Genomic DNA, 24,417 nt, shown 5'->3' with positions numbered 1-24,417 from the left:
ATGCCTATATAAAGCACATATGTTTTTTCTTGGAGGCACATCACAGCCATTATTATTTTTTTTTAAAGTTTGAAGGATAGAGTGTCAGAGAGCTTTCATTTGCTGGTTCTCTCCCCAGATGCCTGCAGCAGCCAAGACTGGGCCAGACCAAAGCTAGGAGCCAGGAATTCCATCGGGTCTCCTTCACGGGTGACAGTGGGAATCATCTGCTGCCTCTCAGGGTGTGCATTAGCAGGAAGCTGTATGAGAAGTGGTGGCAGGACTGACACTCAGACACTTCTGAGTGCCATAAAGCCTGCCCCATCACAGCCTTCTTGCACTAAGGAGCACTAGACAGTACTTGAGGACTATGTTTGGATGCTTTTTTAAAAAAAAACAAAAACAAAAACAAAAAGCAAAATATTTTCTAGAGGAATTTTGAGTTCACAGCAAAATTGAGCAGGGAGAGTACAGAAAGTCCTCATATATTCCCTTTCCTCACACATGTATAACCTCCCTTGGGGACCATTTTAAACAGCAGAGTCTCCAACAAAAAGCACAAAAATGTGGCACTTCATAGGTGAAAGGGATGCTTGTTTACAGTATAAGACTCAAGTCAGAAAGGCAGAGCAGTGCCTTGTCCCACCTGCCTCCCTGCCCTGCACCATGGGGATCGACTTTGGAGTCACCAGTGAGCTTCAGGGAATAGGCAAAGTTGCAGCTAGGAAGCCATGAAGAAATAATGAGAAATGGCTGTGTACTGTTTTAGTTATGGTGGGTTCATAGAATGTGTCAGTATCTGAAGAAGCAAGTCCCTCATTTATTTTTTGAGAATTTATTAGTTACAACTGTTAAAATTCAGAAATGGAAAGAGAAACTAATTAAAAATGGGCAAAGGATTTGGTAGACATTTAGGAAGATACAGAGACATGTGCTCATGGGAAGAAGCTCAGTGTCCTTATCGATCAGGGAAATGCAAATGCAAACCACCAGTGCTGCTTACGTCCATGAGAACAGCTCTAATGCAAACTACAGACAGTAACAAGCACTGGCGGTGGCACGGAGAAACGTGCCCACACCCATTGCTTATGAAGTGTGAGACAGCGTAACTTCTTTGGAAGACAGCTTGGCAGTCCTCAGAAAGTTAAACATTAGGGTTATCATGTTAGCTAGTTATTTCCACTCCTGGGTATATACCCTAGAGACCTGAGAACATGAGTCCACACAGATTGTTCATAGGAACATTATTCATAGTCACCCACAGTGGTGACAGCCCAACTGCCCATTAGCTGAGAGTGAATAAACTAATATGGTATTAATATATATATTATGGTGTATATATACATATATGGTATGAATATATATATTATGTAATGTGGTATGAATATATATTCATATATATATATGGAATATTAGTAGTAAGGAAGGAGAGGTTAGTGATAGCTACTATAACAGGCATGAGCCTTGGAAACATCATGCTTAAAGCCAGGCACAAACAGCCCCATACTGTATGACTCCACTTAGGTGAATTATCTGAATGGTCAAACCCATAGAGACCAAGAACAGGTTAGTGATTGCTTAGGGCTAGAGGGAAAGGGCTCAGAATTGGGAATTACTGCTAATGGGTATGGAATTTCTTCTGGAGTTGACGAAAGTAATCTCAAAATTAGATAGTGGTGATGGTTGACCACCGAAAATAGTAGAATCCACTGAGTTGCACATTAAGTGGGTGAATTTTATTATGTGAATTATAATAAAACAAAAAAAAATTTTTTTTTTTGACAGGCAGAGTGGACAGTGAGAGAGAGAGACAGAGAGAAGGGTCTTCCTTTGCCGTTGGTTCACCCTCCAATGGCCGCCACGGCCAGCATGCTGCGGCCGGCGCACCACGCTGATCCGAAGGCAGGAGCCAGGTGCTTCTCCTGGTCTCCCATGGGGTGCAGGGCCCAAGTACTTGGGCCATCCTCCACTGCACTCCCGGGTCACAGCAGAGAGCTGGCCTGGAAGAGGGGCAACCGGGACAGAATCCGGAGCCCCAACCGGGACTAGAACCCGGTGTGCTGGTGCCGCAAGGCTGAGGATTAGCCTAGTGAGCCACGGCGCCAGCCTAAAAAAATTTTTTTTACAAATTTACTTATTTGTTTGAAAGGTTAAGTGACAAAGAGAGACAGGTATCTTCCAATTGTCTTCCTCAGTTGTCTGCATTAGCTAGGCTAGACCAAAGCCAGAACCAAGGAAACCTATCTGGGTCTCCCATGTGGGTGGCAGGGACCCAAGTACTTAGGACATCATTCACTGCCTCCCAGGTGCATTAAGCAGGAAGCTGGATTAGAAGCGCAGAGTAGCTGGGACTTGAACCAGGCACTGTGATATAGGCACAGGTGTCCCGAGCAGTAGCTTAACCCACTGGGATATAATGGCTGCCCATAGAGCTGTTTTCTAAAAATGTGTTGTCTGTGTAGGGAAAGCAAAGTGATACTCTTTGCCTCCAGTCCTGCTGTCCTCCTGCCCAGCGTAGAGACAGGCTTAGGCTGTTAGCAGCCCAGGGGTGGTATGGGGTGAAGGTCTTCAGGTCATAATTTGCTCAGAGCCTGTGGTGTAAGGCTCTTACTATATTCTTTACCTGTTCCTGGGCCTGAGGGGAGTGTCCTATACAGATTTTTTTTTTTTTTTTTTTTTTTTTTTTTTTTTTTTTTGACAGGCAGAGTGGACAGTGAGAGAGAGAGACAGAAAGACAGGTCTTCCTTTGCCGTTGGTTCACCCTCCAATGGCCGCCGCGGCGCATCGCGCTGATCCGAAGGCAGGAGCCAGGTGCTTCTCCTGGTCTCCCATGCGGGTGCAGGGCCCAAGACTTGGGCCATCCTCCACTGCACTCCCTGGCCACAGCAGAGAGCTGGCCTGGAAGAGGGGCAAGCGGGACAGAATCCGGCACCCCGATCGGGACTAGAACCCAGAGTGCCGGCGCCGCAAGGTGGAGGAGGATTAGCCTATTGAGCCGCGGCGCCGGCTTCCTGTACAGATTTTAATTAGTGACCATACTTTGTAATTTATTTATATTATCCGTGGTGCCATGGGCAGAGAGGGGGTTATTGCCTATTGCTGTTCCACACATTTACTCTTCTAGATGAGCTTTAAAATCCAGTTGTTGGGGTTGGTGCTGTGGTGTAGTGGGCTAAGCCTCCACCTGTGGCACCAGAAATCCCATAAGGGTGCCAGTTCAAGTCCTGGCTGCTCCTCTTTTGATCCAGCTCTCTGCTGCGGCCTGGGAAGGCAGTGGAAGATGGCCCAAGTGCTTGGGCCCCCACACCCGTGTGGGAGACCTGGAGGAGGCTCCTGGCTCCTGGCTTCAGATCGGCTCAGCTCCGGCTGGGAAGTGAACCAGCAGATGGAAAACCTTTCTCTCTGTCTCTCCCTCTGCCTGTCTGTAACTCTGCCTCTCAAATAAATAAATTAAATCTTAAAAAAATCCAGTTGTCACAGCCCCACCCTATCCCTGCCTTCACTAATAAGAAACCCTAGGTGATTCCAAGTTGCATTAAATTTATATACATGGTTTTGGGGACACTTGACATCTTTAAATTTGGTCTTTCCATCCAAGAGCATAGTGTGCTACATTTCTTTATTCTTTTGGTTCTTATTTTCTATCCTTCAGTAAATTTTTACATTTTTACAGTTCTTGTTAAATTTATTACTACTTATTCTGAGCGAGATGATTTTCTACTCCAGTTTCTAACTTGTGTGTAGCTAGTAAAGTAAGAAAGCTATTGAGGTTTACGTATCTAGACCTCTGTCTCTTGTGTTCTGCCGCCTTGTCCAGTCCTTTTTAGTATTAGCACACTTTCACTGTGCTTCTCAGACTTTCAGGGACCGCGAGGCTCAGGGCGTTCTGAGTTTCTAAGATGTCCTGTCTTTGCTCTCCTTTTTGTTCTTGACCTCCCTTCACTGGGTCAGCTTCCTGTACCTGATCTTCAAGGCATCTCTACCTGAAAACCCCAAGAATATCTGTAGCTCAAAATAAATTAGAATGAAATAAATCACAATTAAAATAATCTCCTTCCTCGTCGGTTTCAAAGTTGTTTGCTCCCCAATTCTGAAGCACCTCTGTGCAAATTAGAGGAAGGTCCCTCTTTCTCCTGACACTTCACTCTCCACTCTTGGGTAAATGTTGTAATTAACTGTTGTATTGGAATGTGGCACGTGACTAGAAAAATGCTGTACCACATCTAGAGCTCCAATGTGTTCCATGTGCGTGCTGCCAAGATGTGGGGCTCCTGGGCAGCGTCAGCCCCAGAAACACGCCCAGCAGTGCTGCCCATGGCTACAGAGTCATTGTCACTGCTTCTGGAAGCCAGCCCTTCCCATGCAAGCCCACTGCCCCAGTTTAGACTTACTATATTTCATTTCTCATTATAGTACAAACCCCCCCCCCCCAAAAAAAAAAAGGACAGAGTAAATTACTGAAATACTGAAATATATGAGGCTTCCTCTTCCCAGCGTCACCCTTCTAGGGTGCCCTTGTCACAGCCTAGAGTAATCTTCCTGGAACGTCAGCACACCCCTGCTCAAAAGCCTCTGAGGTTTCTTCGTTCTGCTGTCAGCAGAGTCAGACGTGTTCATGCCCCAGAAGCCCTCGTGGCAGTCTGTCTCTGCCCCCGCCCTCCCCGCCGCTCAGCGCCCACCCCCGTGCCTGGCACCCCTCTGCTCCTCCTGCTGCACTCTGGCCCCACAGGAACTTCCGTCAGCCCTTTCAGTTCATTCATCTGTCAGACGAGGATAGCGATGCTCCCGCAGTAATTACGTGGTGAAAATTCAGTGTGTGAAAACGATCGGAATCAGGCCTGGCCCTGTGTGCATTAGCTCCCTCTCCCCTTCCCCTTCCCTCCCAGCTACTTTGGAAACTGAAATGCTATATAATTGCAGCCTTCTAGGATTGTTTATGGGTCAGTGTATGTATGTATGTTACCCAGAACTCTTGTACTTTGGCAAGAACTCATCATATTTGACCCCTCATAAGAAACACTTGAGAATACTCCAGAAGGGAAAAGAATGTGCAGCCGCGTGGCCCCAACAGGTGGCCCAGGAGAGCTGTTGGCTGCCCCTGGATGCTGTTGTCCTCTGGATGACAGTCTGCTGAGGCTGAGATTGGCTAGGAGGGTAGGTGGCAGCTACTGCAGGAACACCTGGGGAAGCATCCTGGGGAGGAGAGCCGAGAACACACATGGTCCTTCCCCAGTGAGCATCTCAGTGCCCCACGACTACAGTGTTCAAGAAAAGGAAGATAGTGTTTACCAACTACTGGAGAAAGTGATTTGTGGTGAAGAGTTGGTTTCCAAGTGTGTTTGAAGAAGTGACTTCATTTCAGCCACGTTTGGTTGCCTGTTGTCATCTGTCCTAGGCCCTCCTGACTGGTTTCCATTGGGTTTAATCAGAACCATCTTGTGAAACATTTGGATTCAAGTTCAAGTTTAAAACAAACACATTTGAGAGAACACAGATGAAATCCAGAATGAAACAGAAAGTCAACAGGAAGTAATCAAGAACATACACAGGATAGTGTTGGCGGAAAGGAACCCAGAAACTGGGAGAGGTGTGTGGAAGCAGGGTCCACTCCGAGCAGGGCCTGAGCAGGGAAAGCCATCGGGGAGCTGGCACTCACATCTCACCCATGTGTGCTCCTTCCTCGGGGGTGGAAACCGTGGCCAGTAGCTCCGCCCCCTTCGTGGCTGTGATGAGCACTGTCTTTTGGGCAGATGTGTTTACTTTGTTCCAAGAATGGCCCCCAAAGGTCCTATCTGCCCTCTCCATACTTGTTGGTGTTCTTTTCTCACTCTTCCTTCCCAGAGTCACCCTGGCCCCTACTTGTTCCTGTGAACCGAGGTCCAGGCACACAGCCAGAGTGTGTGAGAAGATGTGCTCAGTGATGGGGACCACTCTTTCCATCGGCCCCGCCCCACGTGCTGTCGCCAGTTCAGATTCACACGTGTGGGCCCCGGGGTCAAGAGCCTTGAGAAATGCATTGCTGAATGTTTCTTGCAACTGTTACACTTTTGTTGATTGATTTAGGGAAGACACACATGTTAAAAGGTACTTTCTAAAGCAAAGAAAGGCACATTGAAAGAAACGCTTGCCTGTTTCAGCCCTGTCCTGTGGGCCCCGGGCCCCACAGAGGCCCCTGCCGGGCGTGCCCCTGTTCAGAGCCTCCAGTGCTGTGTTGTGATGCCTTTCCTGGCTGCTGTCACTGCCGCTCGGGGCTGCTGGGTTTACCAGCTGTGCGCTGCCTCTGTCCACTTTCCCACATGTCCTCCTCCCTCAGACTTGGACCCTTGGTGGACAAACAGCTGCAAGCAGAATGAGTCGGATCCCGTCCCTGCCAACTGCACCGGCTGTGCCCAGAAGTTACCCCTCCAGGTGGTGCTCCTGGGAGACACCCCACAGAAATTTGAGCGCCTCCACCCTCTGGTGATCAAGGTAAGCAGAAGCCTGACCCCCCCCCCCCCCATCAATCCCTGGGTTTCTAAGAAGTAACTGTGTTGCCTTGTGCTGCTGTGTTTTCTGCCTCCCCAAGACAGGACAGCCCCTGTCCTCTGAAGAGATCCAGCACTTCCTATGCAAATACCCTGAAGCCGCGGAAGGCTTCACCGAAGGCTTTCTCACCAAGTGGTGGCGCTGCTTCCCAGAGCGGTGGTTCCCATTCCCTTACCCCTGGTGAGTACGAAAACGGGTGACAGCTGGCCCGAGACCCCCCACATGCCCAGCACGGGAAGCACAGCGCGATGCGCCTGCAGTCAGCGAGAGGCGCTCCCTGAGGAACGCTGGAGAAGGTGTGTCAGAAGTGGGAGCATCGAGCCTGCATGTGTGCGTGGCATCTGTGTTACGTAAAATGCATCTGGAGCACAGAGGGCTGAGGAGAGCGCCGAGAAAGCGAAGACCACAGTCCCGGCCTGCTTGTGCCGGCGGTATGCCTGGGCGCGCGTGCGCCTCGCTTATTGGTGACACGCATAGCCCTGGGAAGTAGGAGTTACCATTGTCATTTTTAAGATCAGAAATATAGGAATCAGAGAGGTTAAGTAACTTGGCCAAGGTCAGCCAGCCAGGATTAGAACCCGGCATGGTTTTCTTCCTGAGCCCTACATCTTCTAACATCTTCTCATCCAACAGGAAAGGGGAAGCCACCGTCCATCTTAGAACCATTCCAGAGAGAACTAGCATGGCCCTTTCGGGCTTTTTGTTGATAGCTTTGTCATGCTTCCACCTTTCGATAAATGTGCCACTTATTTACCTGACAGAATGGCCACTTTGACAAGCCAGTCAGGCTTTCCCCCACAGAGCGCTGTGCTTCAGAAAGGTCGTATTTCTGTGCCCTCCTCCTCTGCCCACCCGCCCCCACCCCGCCCCATCTGCTGTTACTTGGGCCTCTTTTCCAAGACAATGAATAGCCTGCCTCTGTCCTTCCTCTATATGTTGTTTTAGCTGGACTCTATAAACACCCACCCACACACACACATGGTGGCTGCAGGCTTTGTGCGAGTGCGCAGTATTGCAAGTTAGAATTCATTGCCTTGGCCTGACTCTTCTTCCTGAACCCAGACCTTAAGACATCCTGCTGCTGTTCCCCTTCGCGACCCACCGCCCACAGCGCCCCCACCCTTGCTTAGCCCTATTAGTCATGGAGAGAGGCTGGCTCGCCTAGTGAGTGACTTTTCTTTGTTTTAAACTTTTAACAGGAGAAGACCACTGAACAGATCGCAAATTTTACATGAGCTTTTGCCTGTTTTCAACCACCTGCCATTTCCAAAAGATGCCTCCCTAAAAAAGTGCTTTCTTCTTCACCCAGAACCTGTTACGGGGAGTAAGGTAGGGAATTTTGAGAGAATTTAGAGCTAGAATTTTCCTCACGTGGAGGCTAGACTAATACTATAATTAAGGATGAATTGAAGGCCGACGCCGCAGCTCACTAGGCTAATCCTCCGCCTGCGGTGCCGGTACCCCGGGTTCTAGTCCCGGTTGGGGCGCTGGATTCTGTCCCAGTTGCTCCTCTTCCAGTCCAGCTCTCTGCTGTGGCCCAGGAAGGCAGTGGAGGATGGCCCAGGTCCTTGGGCCCTGCACCCGCATCGGAGACCAGGAGGAAGCACTTGGCTCCTGGCTTCGGATCAGCATAGCGTGCCAGCCATAGTGGCCATCTGGGGGGGTGAACCAATGGAAGGAAGACCTTTCTCTCTGTCTCTGTCTCTGTCTCTCTCTCTCTCTCTCTCACTAACTCTGCCTGTCAAAAAAAAAAAAAAAAAAAAAAAAGGATGAATTAAGGAAACAACGGCATAATCTAAGGTCTCCCCTCCCGTGGCTAGCCAGGAGACCTGCCACAGCCACCCTGTGAGGAAGCTGTGTTTCTAGCAAGTCTCCTGACCTTGCAGATCTGGGGGCAAGCTACTTTTCTCTGATCAAGGAAGTAGAATCCTGGGACTTGAGGTAGAGCCAGTCTGCCTTCGCTACCTCAGGCCAGAAAGTAGACAGCGGGTAAACAAGCAGTGCGTAAATGAATAGCACAGCTTCCAAGCCCCAGAGAAAGTCAGTGATTCACCCAAGGTCAAAGAGCAAGTTAGCCAGGAGGCTCCCCTCAGCCTCCCCACTGTGACAACTGGATAACCTGCAGAAGGCGGGGGCCTGGGAGGAGTGCAGCCCTTTCCTACCCCGCCGCCGCCTGAGCCCTCTATCTCGCTAGGCCCTGGAGGGAACCGGGAGGCTGCTCCCGAGTCGGGGTCCGACTTGCTCCCTCGTTGGGCCTCTTTCCTGAAGAAGGTTTTTGAGTATGGACAGGTTTGGAAGAATTGAAAAACATGAATTTCCCTTTGTAAAAAAATTAAAATTTCCCAAACTGTGACTCCCCTACCAACTCTGGGTTGTAGTGTCAGCCTCCTGATACTATTATTTGGCTCCAGATTTGCTGAATTGTGTTAAAGGAATTTACAAGTCATAAAAACAGTCATTCTGTCTAGAAGTAATAACTCTGTCTGCCAGCAGTGGGGTGGAGGTGCTGGGCTCTTGCCTCAGACTTTAAAGACCTTTATCCTGCTGTCTCTGGCTAGAACACAACCCCCTAATATGATTTCATCTTGATGAATATGATATAAATTCTGGGCAAGGGCGTTTCTCTTTATCTCGATTTTCCTGCTTGAAGACTCAAGTTCCTTTTACCCATCTGCTTAACAGCAGGGAGCCCAGCCAAAGGAGTAGATGCAGAGTTCCACAGATGCTTATCAAAGGCATCTTGCTGTGTTCTCCAGGGTGTTTTGGGAAGGGGAGTGGCCCAAATAGGCACAAGTCCTGAGAGTCTGGTCTCTCAGAGCACTTGTTTCCCCGCCCTGGCCCCAGTGCTCCTTTCCCCTGGCCTTGTTACCCCACCCTGTTGTCCATGGCCCTGGGCCCTGGGCCCTGGTAAGTTCACATGTCTGGCCTCAGCCTTGGGATAGGAAGGCATGGAGTTGGGATCCAGCCAGCTCGGCGGCACCTGGGGAAGGCGAGGTGAGGGTGCCAAAGCCTCCCAGTGGGGCCGAGGCCTGGCCCATGCCCTCCTGCTGTCTGGTTCTTTCCACCTTGGGAGAGGGGGTTCATCATCCTGCCCCCACTCAGGCCATGTGAAAGGAGGATACTTCTACTTTTTTGAGGTTTTCTAGGATTTTTGTGGAGACTATACATATCAGGGCTCTGCCAGTATTAGCACCTGTCAGCTGTAGGCCAGCTCCCGGCGCCAGGCCCCCAGCCTGCCACTGCAGTAGCCCAGGAATGTGTTGCCGTGGAATCAGAATCATGGTCGTGCTTGGGGACAGGGAAGATGTGGCCCAAACCCGAGGCCCTGAAAGGTAAACAGACAATCAGATGTGGCCCGGGAAGTCAGATTTCTGACTCAGCCCCGTTTCCTGTGGATTTCCCTGAAGGACAGGAGCTCGGAGGAGGAGAGGGGAGGGGAAGCCCACGGGTCTGAAGAAAAGGTGGGGGCAGAAGTCCGAGCTTCTCTCTTTAAAGCTCTCCCTTTGCTTCTGTTCCCTGCTGTGTCCCAGCCTCATCCCAGAGTTCACAGCCCCTTGCCTGTTACACAGCAGGTTGCACTGACGCCTGTTGTTGGCGGTAGTATGCGCTCAGAAGTGCAGCGGTTACCTGAGAAGGTACATAGCCTGGCTGTGTCCTAGTATTCAAAATCAGAGGCCAGTCTTGCTGTCATTTGTTTCTGTCTTTCTTTTAAAACATATCCTTTTAAAAATCTTTGACATTCCTCTTGAAAAGGTTTTTAAAAGATCTTGATTTTATTTGTTTATAAGACAGAGAATCTTCCATCTGCTGTTTCACTCCCCAAATACCCACAATAGCCAGGGTTGACCAAAACCAGGAGCTTAGAACTCAGTCCAGATCTGCCCTGTGAGTGGCAGGGATCCAAGTACTTGAGCATATTAGCAGGAAGCTAGAGTCCAAAGTGGAACCAGGCCTTGAACTCAGGTACGCTGATGCAGGATGCAGGCATCCCAACTGCTGCTGCTTTTTTTTTTTTTTTTTTCCCCACAGGCAGAGAGAGACAGAGAGAAACGTCTTCCTTTTTTCCATTGGTTCACCCCCCAAATGGCCGCTACGGCTGGCACACTATGCCAATCCGAAGCCAGAAACTAGGTGCTTCCTCCTGGTCTCTGATGTGGGTGCAGGGCCCAAGGACCTGGGCCATCCTCCACTGCCTTCCCGGGTCACAGCAGAGAGCTGGACTGGAAGAGGAGCAACTAGGACAGAATCTGGTGCCCCAACCGGGACTAGAACCCGGTGTGCTGGCACTGCAGGCAGAGGATTAGCCAAGTGATTCGTGGCGCCAGCCCAACTGCTTCTTAATCATTGTACCAAACACATGTCCCTTAATTAAAAGAAAAGCAAGAAGCCTGGTTTTTAGCAGACACATAGCCTATCTGCTCACCTTGATCTTGCCAAATAGTGCAAACTTGAGCTTGCTGCTTTGCAATTCTTATCAGGACCCTGGTAGAAAGAAATAACACTCTATAGAAGAATGCTCAAAGGGTATGCAGACCATCTACTTACCTAAAGCAATCTGGAACAAGCCAGACCCTCAGAAGATTATATACTCAAACCACCATGTGTTGAATTCTCTTCGAGCAGAACTTGAATTGCAGTGAGGGGAGGCGTTGTGGCACAGTGGGTTAAGCCCCTGCCTGGAATGCCTGCAGCCCACCTCCACCTCTCCTTCTGATCCAGCTTCCTGCTGATGCACCTGAGAGGCAGCAGATGATGGCTCAAGAACTGAGTCCTTGCCATCCATGTAGGAGACGCAGTTGGAGTTCCTGGCTTATGGCTTCAGGCTGGCTCAGCCCTAGCTATTGTGGGCATTTGTGGGGTGAACCAGCTGATAGAAAATCTCTTTCTCCCGCTTTCTGTCATTCTGCCTTTTAAATAAATAAAAATCTTAAAATTTCTTTAAATTACACTTAGACCTCTTATAACTTTGGCCCACTCTGAAGCTCAGCTAGAAATAGTTGCAACTTGTGGAGCGTAGGTGGGCTGTGCTCTGAGGCTGTTTTTGAGGGCACTGCACACTGAATCACAGAGTGTCGCATTAGGAGAACAAGTAGAAGAGATGTGGCCATAGTCTCAGCGCTGGACCTGCCAGCATAGGAGAAACTAGCGTATTTTCATTTTTTGGATGTAATTGTGAATGTTGTTATTGGTTCTATTTTTCTTTTGGCTTAGGCTGCTAGGAAACTCAGATCCATACATGTGAAGGTTTTTCCCAGATTTTGTTTTGCTTTCTTTTTATTCCTTTTCCTTCCTATTTTTCCCTCCAGATGCACCGGATGCACGACCTGTTTACCATCGGCAGCGGGGAGGCCATGTTGCAGCTCATCCCTCCCTTCCAGTGCCGAAGACACTGTCAGTCCGTGGCCATGCCAGTAGAACCAGGGGATATCGGTACGTAAGGCCCCAGGAGGGCAGTCAGCCATGGGACCATTACACACACGCACACACGTACACATGCACACACACACGCACGCACACACACAGATATATCTCTATCTCCATATGTATATATATGAAAGGCAGAGTTACAGATAGAGGGAGAGAGATCGTTCATCTGCTGGCTCACTCCCCAAGTGGCTGCAATGGCTGGGGCTGGGCCAGGCCAAAGCCAGGAGCCAGGAACTCCATCTGGGTCTCCCGCCTGGGTGGCAGGGGCCCAAGTATTGGGCCATCTTCTGTTGCGTTTCCAGGCTCATTAGCAGGGAGCTGAATTGGAAATGAAGCAACAGGACCCGAACTGGTGCTCAGATAGGATGCTGGCATCACAGGTGGTGGCTTAACCTACTTCACCACAACACAGGCCCTGGGATCATTTTAGTTTTCAATTCAGAAAGTATTCTCAAAGTAGCCTTCTCTTATTAACACAGGCATTGTTCATACTGAGAGATGGAACAGTAATGAGGAAATGTGGCAGAGAAAACCATCATATACATGCACCATTCAGAACACCCACGTCTGTTGGTCATAGAAGCTGGTGTTCGGAAGGAATTCTGGGAAATACTTGACGAATCCCTCATTCTACAGATGAGAGATGAGGAGGCTGAGCCCCAGAGAGGGAAGCAGCCATCCCAAGGCCCCACTGTCAGGCAGGGCATCAGGTCTAAGTGTGTGCTTGAGCACAGGCCAGGGGAGGGACAGCGCAAGATGAGAGGAAACCTTTCGTGTGCCCGTTTCCCAGAAGAGGCAGCGCAAAGCAGTAAGTACGAGCAGCAGTCACACAGGAAACCAGAGCCAGGCCATAGATTCCTGTTGGTGACTCACCCAGACTCTGGCTCCATGTTTTCCCACCTGTGACTCGTCCTGTGCCTTATTTCCTAAAAATGTGTTCCAAAGACATAGGTTTGCCGCAGCTGCTGTCAGCAGCAGTCAGTTTGACAGCAGGTTTTCTTGGCAGAAGCATGTTCTTGTCAGTCAACCAGCGTCACCACTGACCTCCTGGTTCTTCCTGCCTCACAAAGCCGTGGCAAGGCCTGGAGTCCCGGTAGAGCCCGGACGGGTTTTCCAATAGATGGCTTTTAGTTTGATTCATTCAGAAGACCCCCAGATCCCTAGAAACTTTGACCTCAACCGGGGATAGGGAGCAGACAGCAAACTACAACCAGGCTGTCATCCAAGTTACGTAACTTTTATTTCAGTTTAGGAATGGAAATAAAAATAATGCAAAGATTAAGTATTCACCAGTAATGGAGTGCAGCTGGCCTGGCCCTTGGGAAACTCCTCCAAAAAAGTGGATTCTTGTGTTGGACGATGTTCTAAACCTGTTTTCTTGCATTGGAGTGACCTTACATGAGGGATGACTATTGCAACACTCTGTCCGATATGTTGGGTTTGCCGTGTGTGGCTGTGCTTGAACAAGTTTCTGTCCTAAGTTCTCACACAGTGCAGAGACACCGTGTTATCGGAATTCCGGATCTCCAGCTCCCACTGCATCCAGAATGCCCACTACAGAATTAAGAAAAAGAAGGAAAAGTGTCTGGTAGTGGGCAGGGAAGCTCTGAGTATCAGATGCTGGTGCAGACGGCCCCGAGTAGCCCCTAGGCCAGAGTGCGGTCTCTGCTGTGCTGCGACTGGCCGGTGTGCTGACCAGAGGGCACGCAGCCTGCAGCTGGCAGCGTCTGTTAAAGGCCAGCCACACGATGGTCATACGGAACAGGGAGAGGAGACATAAGAGGAGAACGAGCCTCAGAGGGCTAAGGTGGGGAGAGCAGCAGGCGCCTGGAACTCTGGCCAGAAGAGAAGTAGAACTTAGACCCCAACAAGGGAGAAGAGTACTGTGCTCAGTGCCTGTGGGAAGTTGGCAGCTCTAGTGCACTATTGAGTTATCAGAGAGAGACAGAGAGCTCCTATCTGTTGGTTTACAATGGCCCAGGGCTGAGCCAGGCCAAAGCTGGGGGCCAGGAATTCAGTCCTGGCCTCTCACATGGGTGGCTAGGACCCAAGCCCTTTGGCCTTTGCTGCTGTCTCCCAGGGTCTGCATTAGAAGGAAGCTGGAGCTGGAGCCAGCATCAAATGCAGGTTCTCTGCCGTGGAAAGCAGCAGCTGCACTGCTGAGCCCGTGGCGAACAGGGCAGGAGTCCGCTGCCTTGGGGAGATGCCTGCCTGGTCGGCGCACAGAGCACAGTCGTGCGCCACAGACTCCAGAACACTGTGCAGGAGCCTAGTGCTTCTCAGACTTACTCGGCACAGAACCCATTCTCCCTGGGCTACTGAAAGACATTGCCATCTGCAGAACTCGGGAAATGCTGGTTTAGGCTCCTCTGGTAGTTCGGTAGTGAAACCGTATGTCAGGTGCTGTCAGGAGAGTTGGCTGGAGGGTCTTGCCTCTGTCTGCTTGCTGAGAAAGCTGAAGTCCGCCTCACCCAGAGCACCCTGCCTCTGTGAACCCAGCTGCCCTGGAGAGAGCAGCTGGTAGAGTTCTGGTTCCGAGTGGCTCCTGTTGGGCTGTCAGGTTTCAGGCACACTTAGGTTAAAGCCCTTCAGAGCAAGAACCGCTTTTGAGCCCGGTTCCGCACGAGGCTCACCTGGCAGCCCCCGCCTTGCTCTTGGCTGCAGGCCTGTCCAGCCCCTGACACTCACATGCTGTCCTGTTGCTGTTTCCCCACTAGGCTATGCCGGCGCCTCCCACTGGAAGGTCTACATTATAGCCAGAGGGGTGCAGCCTTTGGTCGTCTGCGATGGAACCACTGTCTCAGAACTATAGGAAGCGGAATTCTGTGCAGAGCAGCTTTGAGAGCTGAAGGCCAGATTGAAAGAGGGAAAATAAAAACAAGCGCTGAAACCACTGTCCAGGGGTTGGTCACTGAGTTCCCTGCCCTTTGCATGTGCGTGTGAGCCAGCTGTGTGCTGGAGGCAGGAGCCAGGACCTCGCCAGCCCCCGTCTGTGAGACTGAACTCTTCCAGCCGCTGGGCTCGGTAGCCTGGAGGCTGCCCCAGGCAGGAAACAGGGCTGGTGCCTGCCTCCGCTCGCCCGGGCGCCGTCCCCACTGCCGTTTCCCTGGCCATGGAGAGGACAGCCCGCAGGGCCGGCGTCACAGCCACCCATTACCAGGGGGCCTGCTCGTGCCCCTTCCTGGCCACATCGCCCTGTACTTGTGCAGAAGGCTGACTCAAGAACTCTGCGGTTTATCAAGCAGAATGGAATCCAGAACCAGCGGGGGGGAATAAAACATCCAATAACCTCACTGCACGCGGGAGCTATGCTCCTTTCCCGGTGTCCGTGTGCAGTGTGAGTCCTGAGGGTCTCTGTCTGCTTCATCGGGGTCTGACGCCGCCCCCCTCCCTTGCCTGTCTCCAGAGCTCAGCCTCTCATGCCCTCCCTTGGCCGGGCCGCAGCCCTTTCCCGCTGAGGCAGCACTGCTCCTGCGGCCCATGCTGCCTTGATCGAGTGTCTTCCCCGGGGAGAGGGCGCCTCCCTGGGTTTGATCTTTAGGGTCTGACTTGTGCAGAGAAAATGTTTTACAGATGTGTCACAGCTGATGTGATGTGGCTGGGGGAAGAACTCCAGGCCCAAAGCACTTGTCAGCCGGGCCTGCAACTGACTTTGTGATCCTCTGTCTCAACACGATGTCCCCCTTCGTCCTGGGGAACCGGGGGAGGTGGTTTTATTTTTGTAATGCTATATAAAGCTCTGTTGTGATTGGCTGATGGACTGTGCTCATTGTCTCCCCGTGCTTTGGTAACGAAGCGCAGCAGTTGGAGCAGTCTGGCCTTGCTCCCCTCTCCCACCATTCCCTTACTGATGCTGCTGCATACCTGGCCACTGACCAGGCCATCACCAGCACAAAGAAAGAGGAAAACACGCTATGGCCTGTGGTTCTGAAGCACAGAAATCCAGTGCTACAATGGGTGCTCTGTCCGAGGTAGGGAGCCAAGTGGACAGTGATGAGGAAGGGTGGTATGGACCCTTTCTTTTATTTTTTTTTAAAGATTTATTTATTTATTTGAAAGGCGGAGTTACAGAAAGAAAGAGGAAGAGACAGAGACAGGTCTTACATCCCCTGGTTCACTCCCCAAATGGCCACGACAGTCAGTGCTGAGCTAGTCCAAAGTCAAGAGCCAGGAGCTTCTTCCAGGTCTCCCACATGGGGGCAGGGGCCCAAGCACTTGGGCCATCTTTCATGGCCTTCCCAGGCCATTAGCAGGGAGCTGGATTGGAAGTGGAGCAGCTGGGACACAAACCAGTGCCCATGTGGGATGCCGGCACTGCCGGTGGTGGCTTTACCCGCTACGCTGCAGCCCAGCCCTTGTGTACCGCCTGAGCAGCAGCAGGGGCCGCCCTGCGCTTGACGGGCCTACCAGTGGGTCTGTAAAGGACAGGCAGAGTTCACGAGGCTTCGGGAGGAAACGCACGGAGCCTCCTCCGTGGCTTAAACAAACCAGGATGAGCCGTTCCTGAGGGGATTTCTCCTTAAAAGAGTCAGTCCCTTGTGTGCAGTAATACGGGGAAAACAAAACTGTTTGTACGTATAAAAGTCATGCTTCTAAGAGCAGTTGTGATTTAAGAGGTTTGCAGTCAGCGGGATCATCCGAGGGCCAGCTCCGGGCAGGCCCCGGGCTGGGCTTGCCCAGCAGTTCTTCAGCGGCCTCTGCAGTTCTGAACGAGACCCTTTGACCTCACAGAGAGCCTCCCGTGAGCAAAGCAAGCGTTTTGATGATTGAGGTGTCCGCCGCGCTCTCTGTGAATCAACTTTGTGTTCCTTCCCTGTTCACTCGTGTCCTTCACGTCTGAAGTATCCATAAAACACTCACTTCAGCTCAAAAACTTAGAGGAGGAAGAAATTCCTGCACGTGCTGATGTTCTGATCTACCCCCCTGGGAGGTCCCTAAGCCCCCAAGCTGGTCAGTGTTTCTTTAAAAAAAAAAATAAATAAATAAATAAAAGGTTTTATTGATTTATTTTGAAAGAGTTACAGAGAGGGAGAGACAGAGCGAGATCTTCCATCTGCCGGTTCACTCCACAAATGGCTGCAATGGCTGAGGAGCTGGGCTCATCTGAAGCCAGGAGCTTCTTCCAGGTCTCCCACGTGGGTGTCCGGGGTCCAGGCACTTGGACCATCTCCAACTGCTTTCCCAGGCCATCAGCAGGGAGCTGGATCAGAAGTGGAGCAGTTGGGACTTGCATGGGATGCCGGCACTGCAGACGGTGGCTCCACGTGCTTCACCACAGCACTGGCCCCGTTGGTCTGCATTCAGCCAAGAATGATCATAGCAGAAGATACAGCTAAAGATAAAGACCGCAGATACTGCTCATCGCACTCAAACTCTCTCCCTCTGGGACTTGAGTGTAGATTTGGGTTCGAGAAGAAATTCCCCACAGGGGGTTTCTGCTCTTCCTGGTTAAGCAGGAGGGAATCAGTCACCTGATAAGGTCGTGATGAGCAGACGGTACCTGGGGCCAGTTCTGCAGGAGTGACTGGGGTTTGCCACCTGCCCCTTTGTAGTTACCTGAGAGTTTGTAGTGGCTCCAGCTCCTGGCCTCTGACAGATGCAGCGAGTCTGCGTGCATGAGCCAGTGTAGGAAAGAGCATCGTTGGGATGACAAGTGGGGCCTGGGGGCCGTGGAAGGACCACCTTGCCAGCCCCCCGCCTCCATTACCGAATAAGGCCAAAACCACAGGGTCTGAAAACAGCAACCTGCTTATGTTTTTATCTAGTGTTTACCAAGAGGTCATGTGACAGGGACCCACCTCTGCACACGGGCTAGGGTCAGTACCATGGGTCTCCACGGCAGAGACACAGGTCCCCAGAAGTCAGCTGTCTGGGGAGACCGGCTGCTTTGGCGCCAGTCAGAAGCACAGATGTCCAAGTGTCCTGAGCTCTCCCACAGTCTCACATTGAATGAACACCACACCTGTTCTGGTCTATGAAGGAGTGCTCATCGTCCCCCCACCCTTGTTAAGGGACAGAAAGGAATACACTAACAGTCATCAATGAAGACGCGATCTACCTGCTTGCTAAAATACAAAGCAGTCTGTGACTTGGGTGTGGGTGACATTTATCCCAGCCTGTTCCAGCTTACCCAGTGCCTGCACACACATGACCTCCGCTAACTCACCTCTCCAGCAAAGCAGATACTAGATGCCCATGTTGCCAGGAAAGGCCCTGCGGCTTAGAGCAGTGAAGTGCTGGCAGGCAGGCCGTTGGTTCCACAGCGCTCGCTCATCACAGTGAGACGGCCTCGAGCCGAGCTGGGCTTCATTGACGGGTGTGCCCCACGCGGGCGGGAAGAGCGAGGGCTGAGGCTCAGCCAGCCAGGAACTCTGTGCAGTTTGTTTGCAAAACTTCTGGACAGAAATGGGGGAAGAAAGAATCTAACCATATGACTTTTATAAAACTTTCACTTTTCCCTCCCTATTTGAAACCTTTTTTGCAAGAGGGAGTGGGGCTGGAATTACAACTATCCAGGCATTTTCCCGTCACCATGTTTCCAGATGTTTGACCAGAGGAGAAACTCAACCCAGTTCCAGCTGTGAATCTCCTTGGAATTTGCATCACTTGTTTTTCAGTGCTCGGCTTTTTTTATTTTATTTTTTTAAGATTTATTTGCTTATTCAAGGGGCAGAATTACAGACAGAGAGGAAGAGAGAGAGGTCTTCCCTCTGCTGGTTCACTCCCCAAATGGTTACAACAGCCAGAGCCGGGCCGATCTGGAAGCAGGAGCTTTTTCTAAGTCTCCCGTGGGAGTGCATGGGCCCAAGCATTTGGGCCGTCCTCTGCTGCTCTCCCAGGCCATTATCAGAGAGCTGGATTGGACATGGAGCAGCCGGGACTCAAATCGGCGCCCATACAGGATGCTGGCACCGCAGGTGGAGGCTTAGCCTGCTTTGTCACAGTGCCAGTCCCAAAATCCAGCACAGGCATTTGTGTAGGAAGAATTTCTTTTTTAAGATTGACTTATTTGAAAAGAGGGAGGGAGGGAGAGGGGAGAAGAGAGAGGTCTTCCATCCACTGGTTCACTCCCCAGATGGCTGCAATGACAGGGCTGGGCCAGGCCAAAGCCAGGAGCCAGGAGCTTCTTCCAGGTCTCCTACATGGCTGCAGGGGCCCAAGGACTTGGGCCATCTTCCACTGCTCTCCCAGGCACATTAGCAGGGAGCCGGATCAAAAGTGGAGCAGCTGGGACTTGAACTGGCACTCATATGGAATGCTGGTACTGCAGATGGTGGCTTATAGCAGGGGACCCAGGAAGAATTACTTTTAAAACAGAATTTCAAGTTCTTAGCTGCAGGTGACGGCTTTAGTCATTTTGATATGGTCTGTAGCGAGTGTACTCATCCCCTAGTGCCTTCCAGAGTGAACAGTCAGGTCCCAGAGCAAATGTTTGCTTCTCATCGCCTTCCAGAGAAGGCCCAGTTGTGGGGGAGAAGTGGGGGGGGGGGGGGCACGTGCCTGGTGGCACAGAGAGCCGTGTTTTTTTTTTTGTCTCCTGGGAATCACTCATTACACAGAGGGGGTGGTGGGTTTCTGAGCTCGCTTGGCAGTGGAGGAAACACTCCCCGGAGTACACCAGCTGCACACTCACTGCCCCTCAGAGCTGGCCCGTCACCCACCAGAGACTGGCACCTGCTTTACAAAGGGTTGGAGGCTGTGAGTCTCCGTGTTCGGGCCTGCAGATGTGTGCAGAGCCCACGCGTGGGCCAGGGCCGCGAGGCTGGGAAGGTGGAGCACTGGGAACGTGCCGAGTCCCCATCAGCGGGCACATGCTTGCCCTCCTCACCCCACCCTCCAAATACCCAGCAGCCTCTGGCACAAGCACGTCACGGGGATGGACAGGGGCTTGCCCTCTTGCGCTCCGCAGCTGCGGCCTCGCGACCTGGACGCAGTGTGACTTTGAGTGCTGGCCCCGGTGAGAAGCGCTGCAGCCAGCTTGTCTGTGGTCCAGGTCCCTCGGTGTCTGGTTTCCCTGCCCTGCATAATTGAAGCATTAGAGCTAAATCCATCTGTCATTTTCCTCTCTCCGGAGACCGCGGAGTGTCCAGACTTTTTCAGACTGGTGGGGAGAAGGAATGTTATGTAACTGCAACGGAGACCTGGAACTGCTGGCCGCCGCAGGACCGGGCCAGAGCCCCTTCTGCCCGTCTCGGTACCGCTGTGTGTCAGGGCTGCGGCCATCAGTCTGAGAACAGCCGAGGCTGCATGCACCTGTGCTGGGAAGGGAACCCCGCGAGTTCTGAGGTTGAGGCAGAAACTGGGGAGCTGGGACATCTGCTGTGTCCTGGCTCCCTTCACCTGTCCCTGCTCAAGCGGCCCCCTGGGACAGGTGGCTCCTGCTGTGCAGCCCCTCCCTTTCGGGAGCAGACGCTGACCCGTGAGAATCAGCGCCAGGAGCCCACAGGTACCCGTGTAGAGACAGTTTGCCCTTCACACTTCTTTCCATGGTGTGGCCTTCCTCCTCCCATCATCTCCCTCATGTGGGAAGCAGCAGACACCCAGGGTCGGCAGGGGAGGGCTGGAGAGGCACAAGCAAGCTAGGGGCTCAGTGCGCAGCCACACACCTGGCCCCGCCCCCTGCCAGCCACAGGGACAGGAGCGGGGAGAGCTGCAGCTCAAGTTCAGGGGGCCAGAGTGTGGTGGGCCTGGAGGGCGCAGTGAGCGCAGGCAGGCAGACCCCTGTCCCAGCTGCGGGTGCTCAGAAGGGCCTGAGCTGTTTTGTACGACCAAATGTACAATGTTTATATATATATAATTATTTATATATAAAATTTTCTATATATTTTATATAATATATATATAAATTTTTTACCTTGTCTACCTGGCTCCCCCAGCGCACCTGCTTGCCCTCACAGCCTCCTCATGCCTGCCCTGGCCTTTCCCCCGCAGTGGCTTCTGATCTGGGTTCTCAAAGCCTCATTCCCCTGTGAGGACTCTACCCTGGCCGGGCACTTTAACCAGAATGCGAAGGAGCCCCTGGGTGCCGTTCTGCTCCCCGCCAGCTGGTTGCACATGGCCCCGGTGCCCTCACAGTGGCTCCTCCCCCGCGGGGACACTTGGTTCTCACAGGAGGACAGCCAGGCCCCTGGGGAAGAGCCCAGACCCTCTTGCTGGATCACCCCAGTGGCTACCAGTTAACAGGCCAATCGGCACTCGTGAGCATTTCACTTAAGCCATTTTATGTGCTCATATATATGTTATTTGGCAATTTCCCGTTTATGTGCCCAGTTTATATAATTGCATAAATAGGACCATTTCTTACAGAAGATGTGCTGTCCTATCTTCCTGCATTCTTCCCTTCTTCGCCACATCCCCATTCTCCTTTCCCGGGCCACAAAGCACGTTACACACCCAGCCATAGCCGGCCCTGGCGCCTCCCGCAATTTCCAAGCTCTCCAGCCATCACCACGATAAGGCTCTGTCCCCGCCTCACCAAAGAGGGGCCGGTGTCACAGACACTGTGCCTGGCCTTGCTTACCCACCAGCTCATGGGGTCCCCTGCAGGTCTGCTGTGGGGCTCGAAGCCGTTGTTGTCCAGTGGTTAACGTGCCGTGAATCCATCATCGCTCTCCATCTCTTCTCTTGCTGACCGGAAGGCACTTCCTGCTAAGTGACTGTTTGGATTCCTGATTGAGAAGTCCAGAGTCTGTTTATTTGTTTAAGAGACAGCCCACGAAAGAGACCATGAGAGCTCCATTTGCTAGTTTACTCCCCAGAAGCCACAGTGCTCCCTGTCCCCCAGGGCCCAAGCAGAGACCCGGGAACTGAATTCAGGTCTCCTGCGTGGGTGGCAGGAACCCAGTGACGTGAGCCATCACCACTGCCTCCCAGGAAGCCGCGTCAGGAGCAGAGCCAGGTGGGGAGCCCGGGGCGGGGGGGGGGGGGGGGGGGGCAGGGCCCTACTTGGCGTCTCACCCTCGGAGTTAATTTTTTTTTTTTACAGGCAGAGTTAGAGAGAGAGAGAGACAGAGAGAAAGGTCTTCCTTTTCTGTTGGTTCACCCCCCAAATGGCCACTAAGGCCAGTGCACTGTGGCCAGCGCGCTGCGCCAATCTGAAGCCAGGAGCCAGGTGCTTCTCCTGGTCTCCCATGTGGGTGCAGGGCCCAAGCACTTGGGCCATCCTCCACTGCACTCCCAGGCCACAGCAGAGAGCTGGACTGGAAGAGAAGCAACTGGGACAGAATCCGGCACCCCAACCAGGACTAGAACTCGGGGTGCCAGCGCCGCAGGTGGAGGATTAGCCTAGTGAGCCGCGGTGCCGGCCTTGGAGTTAATTTTTGAAGCACTTGTTTTTACATTCTTGTCTGTCCCAGCCCTAACGCACGTTCTTCAAACGTCGTTCCACTCCGCAGCCCTGTCCATCCACCTGCCTGAAAGCTGGACTTCGACAGCACGGCAGGGTTTGAGTCCAGCAGCCTCTTTTCAGCCCAGATCTACTGAGAGCCGTCCCCTCCCCCGGCGGCTGGGACACTCGCCCCCCTCTTCCGGAGCTGGAGCGTCTGCCTGTCTGGGAACCACTGGCCTCCCCACAGTTCTGCCCTCTGGTCTTCCTTGTCTGGGGTGCGCACACTCTCTCTGGGGGGGTCTCAACCCTGTCTTCTCTCCCTGCCTGGGGCACTCACCTCAAGGTCACGGTGGCTGCCCCGCCAGCACTCTAGAGCACCTCCCACTCACCATGTCCAAAGCCCCGGCAGCTCCTCTCCTTCTGGCTGCCACTTTTGATCGGGACGGAGCTCGGCAGAACCCTGCCTCCTTGTCACCTGTCCAGCCTCCGGCTGCTGCCTGGGGACCTGTCAGGACCAGACTCTGCCCATAACCACTCTGTTTCTCCGTGCATGACCCCCATCCCACTCCGCTGTCCATGTAGCTGCCAGGATGACAGTTCTAAAGCCCCGCCCCCCACCGTGGCCCACAGGAGAAGCCCTGGGGGCCCCTCCAGCCTCTTCCACCCCTTGCCCCTGCTTGCCCTCATTACCAGACCCCACCTCACTGGCCCATCACAATTCCTGGAGAAGTCCAGGCAGGGGCTTTGTTTGCTAGTTTTAATAAACTTTATTTTCTAGAGCCGTCTCAGCTCCATAGCAAAATTGAGTGGGGGCACAGTGAGTTCCTGTGTAGGCCGGGTCGTCACACAGGCATTGCCTCCTCTCCTAGCATCACAGCAGAGTGACGCACTTGTTGAAATCGGTGGGCCAGGGGCCGGCGTTGTGGTGGAGTGGGTTAAGCTACCACCTGTGATGCCGACATCCCATATGGGCATCCATATGCCAGCATCCTGACTGCTCCACTTCTGATCCAGCTCCCTGCTGATGTGCCTGGGAAAGCAGTAGAGGATGGCCTAAGTGCTTGGGCCCCTGCACCCATAGGGGAGACCCTGATGAAGCTCTTGGCTCCTGGCTTTGGCCTGGCCCAGCTCTGGCCATTGCAGCCACTTGGGGAGTGAATGGGAGATCTCCTCTCTTTCTCTTTGTCTTTCCCTCTCTCTATATAACTCTACCTTTTAAATAAATAGATCTTTTTAAAAAAGATGAATAAATAAAATCGGTGACCCTGCAGTGGCACATTGCCACCACCCAAAGGCCACAGTCCAGACTTGGCCGACACCACGCTTGCTGTTGTAGTCTCTTGGTTTGGACAACCGTGTGACTGCACGAATCTACTGAGAGATGGTGCCGCGTGTCCGAGTGATTTCACCACCCGAAAACCCTCTGGGCCCCACCTGTCCTGCCTGTCTCCCCTCTAACCCTTGGCAACCACTGAGCTTTCTGTTTTCTCTTAGTTTTGTCTTTTCCAGAATTCCAGGGAGTTGGAATCACGCATAATCTGTCCTTTTCAGCCGCTCGCTTGGCACGGTGTATGTAAGTTTCCTCCCTCTTTTCAGGCTCGACAGCTCACTGCGTTTGCACACTGAATATGAACATTCCCTTGTCTGGATGGACCAGAAGGTGCCATCCGTTCATCTGCTGAAGATGTCGTGGTTGCTTCATGGTTTGGGCAGTTATGAATAAAACTATGTTTAGCTTTGTGTCAAAGCATCACATTGTCTTCCAAAGAGGCTACAGCGTTTCGCGTTCTCACCAGCAAGACTGGGAGTTCCTGCTGCTCCACAGCCTCACCAGCACTGGGTGTCGTCAGTGTTTCGGGTTGTAAGCATTCCTTTTTTTTTTTTTTTTTTTTTTAAGATTATTTATTTATTTGAGAGGTAGAGTTACAGACAGTGAGAAGGAAGAGAGAGAGAGAGAGATCTTCCATCTGCTGGTTCACTCTCCAATTGGCCGCAACTGCCAGAACTGAGCCAATCCGAAGCCTGGAGTCAGGAGCTTCTTCCAGGTCTCCCACGTGGGTGCAGGGGCCCAAGGACTTGGGCCATCTTCTACTGCTTTCCCAGGCCATAGCAGAGAGCTAGATTGGAAGAGGAGCAGCTGGGACTACAACCAGTGCCCA

At 52.2% G+C, this 24,417-nt stretch overlaps 1 protein-coding gene and 1 long non-coding RNA gene across 9 annotated transcripts in view; one reads left to right on the top strand and one right to left on the bottom strand.

Moving 5' to 3' along the window:
- C5H6orf89 (chromosome 5 C6orf89 homolog) overlaps nucleotides 1-15,684 on the top strand; it is a 38,805-nt gene extending 23,121 nt beyond the window's left edge. For 5 of the 7 annotated variants that reach the window (XM_089333987.1, XM_070074137.2, XM_070074136.2 and 2 more), the window contains 5 exons: nucleotides 6,293-6,447; nucleotides 6,545-6,684; nucleotides 7,704-7,833; nucleotides 11,811-11,934; nucleotides 14,649-15,684. In XM_089333987.1, the coding sequence (XP_089190113.1) occupies nucleotides 6,293-6,447; nucleotides 6,545-6,684; nucleotides 7,704-7,833; nucleotides 11,811-11,934; nucleotides 14,649-14,743 (644 nt within the window). In that variant the 3' untranslated portion in view covers nucleotides 14,744-15,684. The remainder of the gene's footprint in view (nucleotides 1-6,292; nucleotides 6,448-6,544; nucleotides 6,685-7,703; nucleotides 7,834-11,810; nucleotides 11,935-14,648) is intronic. The other 2 variants (XR_016234628.1, XR_016234627.1) reach the window with 1 other exon arrangement.
- Nucleotides 15,685-16,910: 1,226 nt separating this feature from the next.
- LOC103349751 (uncharacterized) lies at nucleotides 16,911-21,713 on the bottom strand. 2 transcript variants are annotated; one of them, XR_016234629.1, is made up of 3 exons: nucleotides 21,456-21,713; nucleotides 18,098-18,323; nucleotides 16,911-17,131 (listed from the first exon to the last, which is right to left on the bottom strand). It is a non-coding gene; the product is annotated as an uncharacterized LOC103349751 (long non-coding RNA). The 2 variants fall into 2 exon arrangements; XR_517890.5 differs by having other exon boundaries at nucleotides 18,098-18,326; nucleotides 21,456-21,619.
- Between the last annotated feature and the right edge of the window lie 2,704 nt (nucleotides 21,714-24,417).

This window comes from Oryctolagus cuniculus, chromosome 5, assembly GCF_051225735.1.
Source record: "Oryctolagus cuniculus isolate XC-2025 breed Fujian yellow rabbit chromosome 5, ASM5122573v1, whole genome shotgun sequence".
Lineage (NCBI taxonomy): Eukaryota > Metazoa > Chordata > Mammalia > Lagomorpha > Leporidae > Oryctolagus > Oryctolagus cuniculus.
The sequence above is the reverse complement of the archived record's forward strand: the minus strand, read 5'-3'. Positions and strand labels throughout refer to the sequence as shown.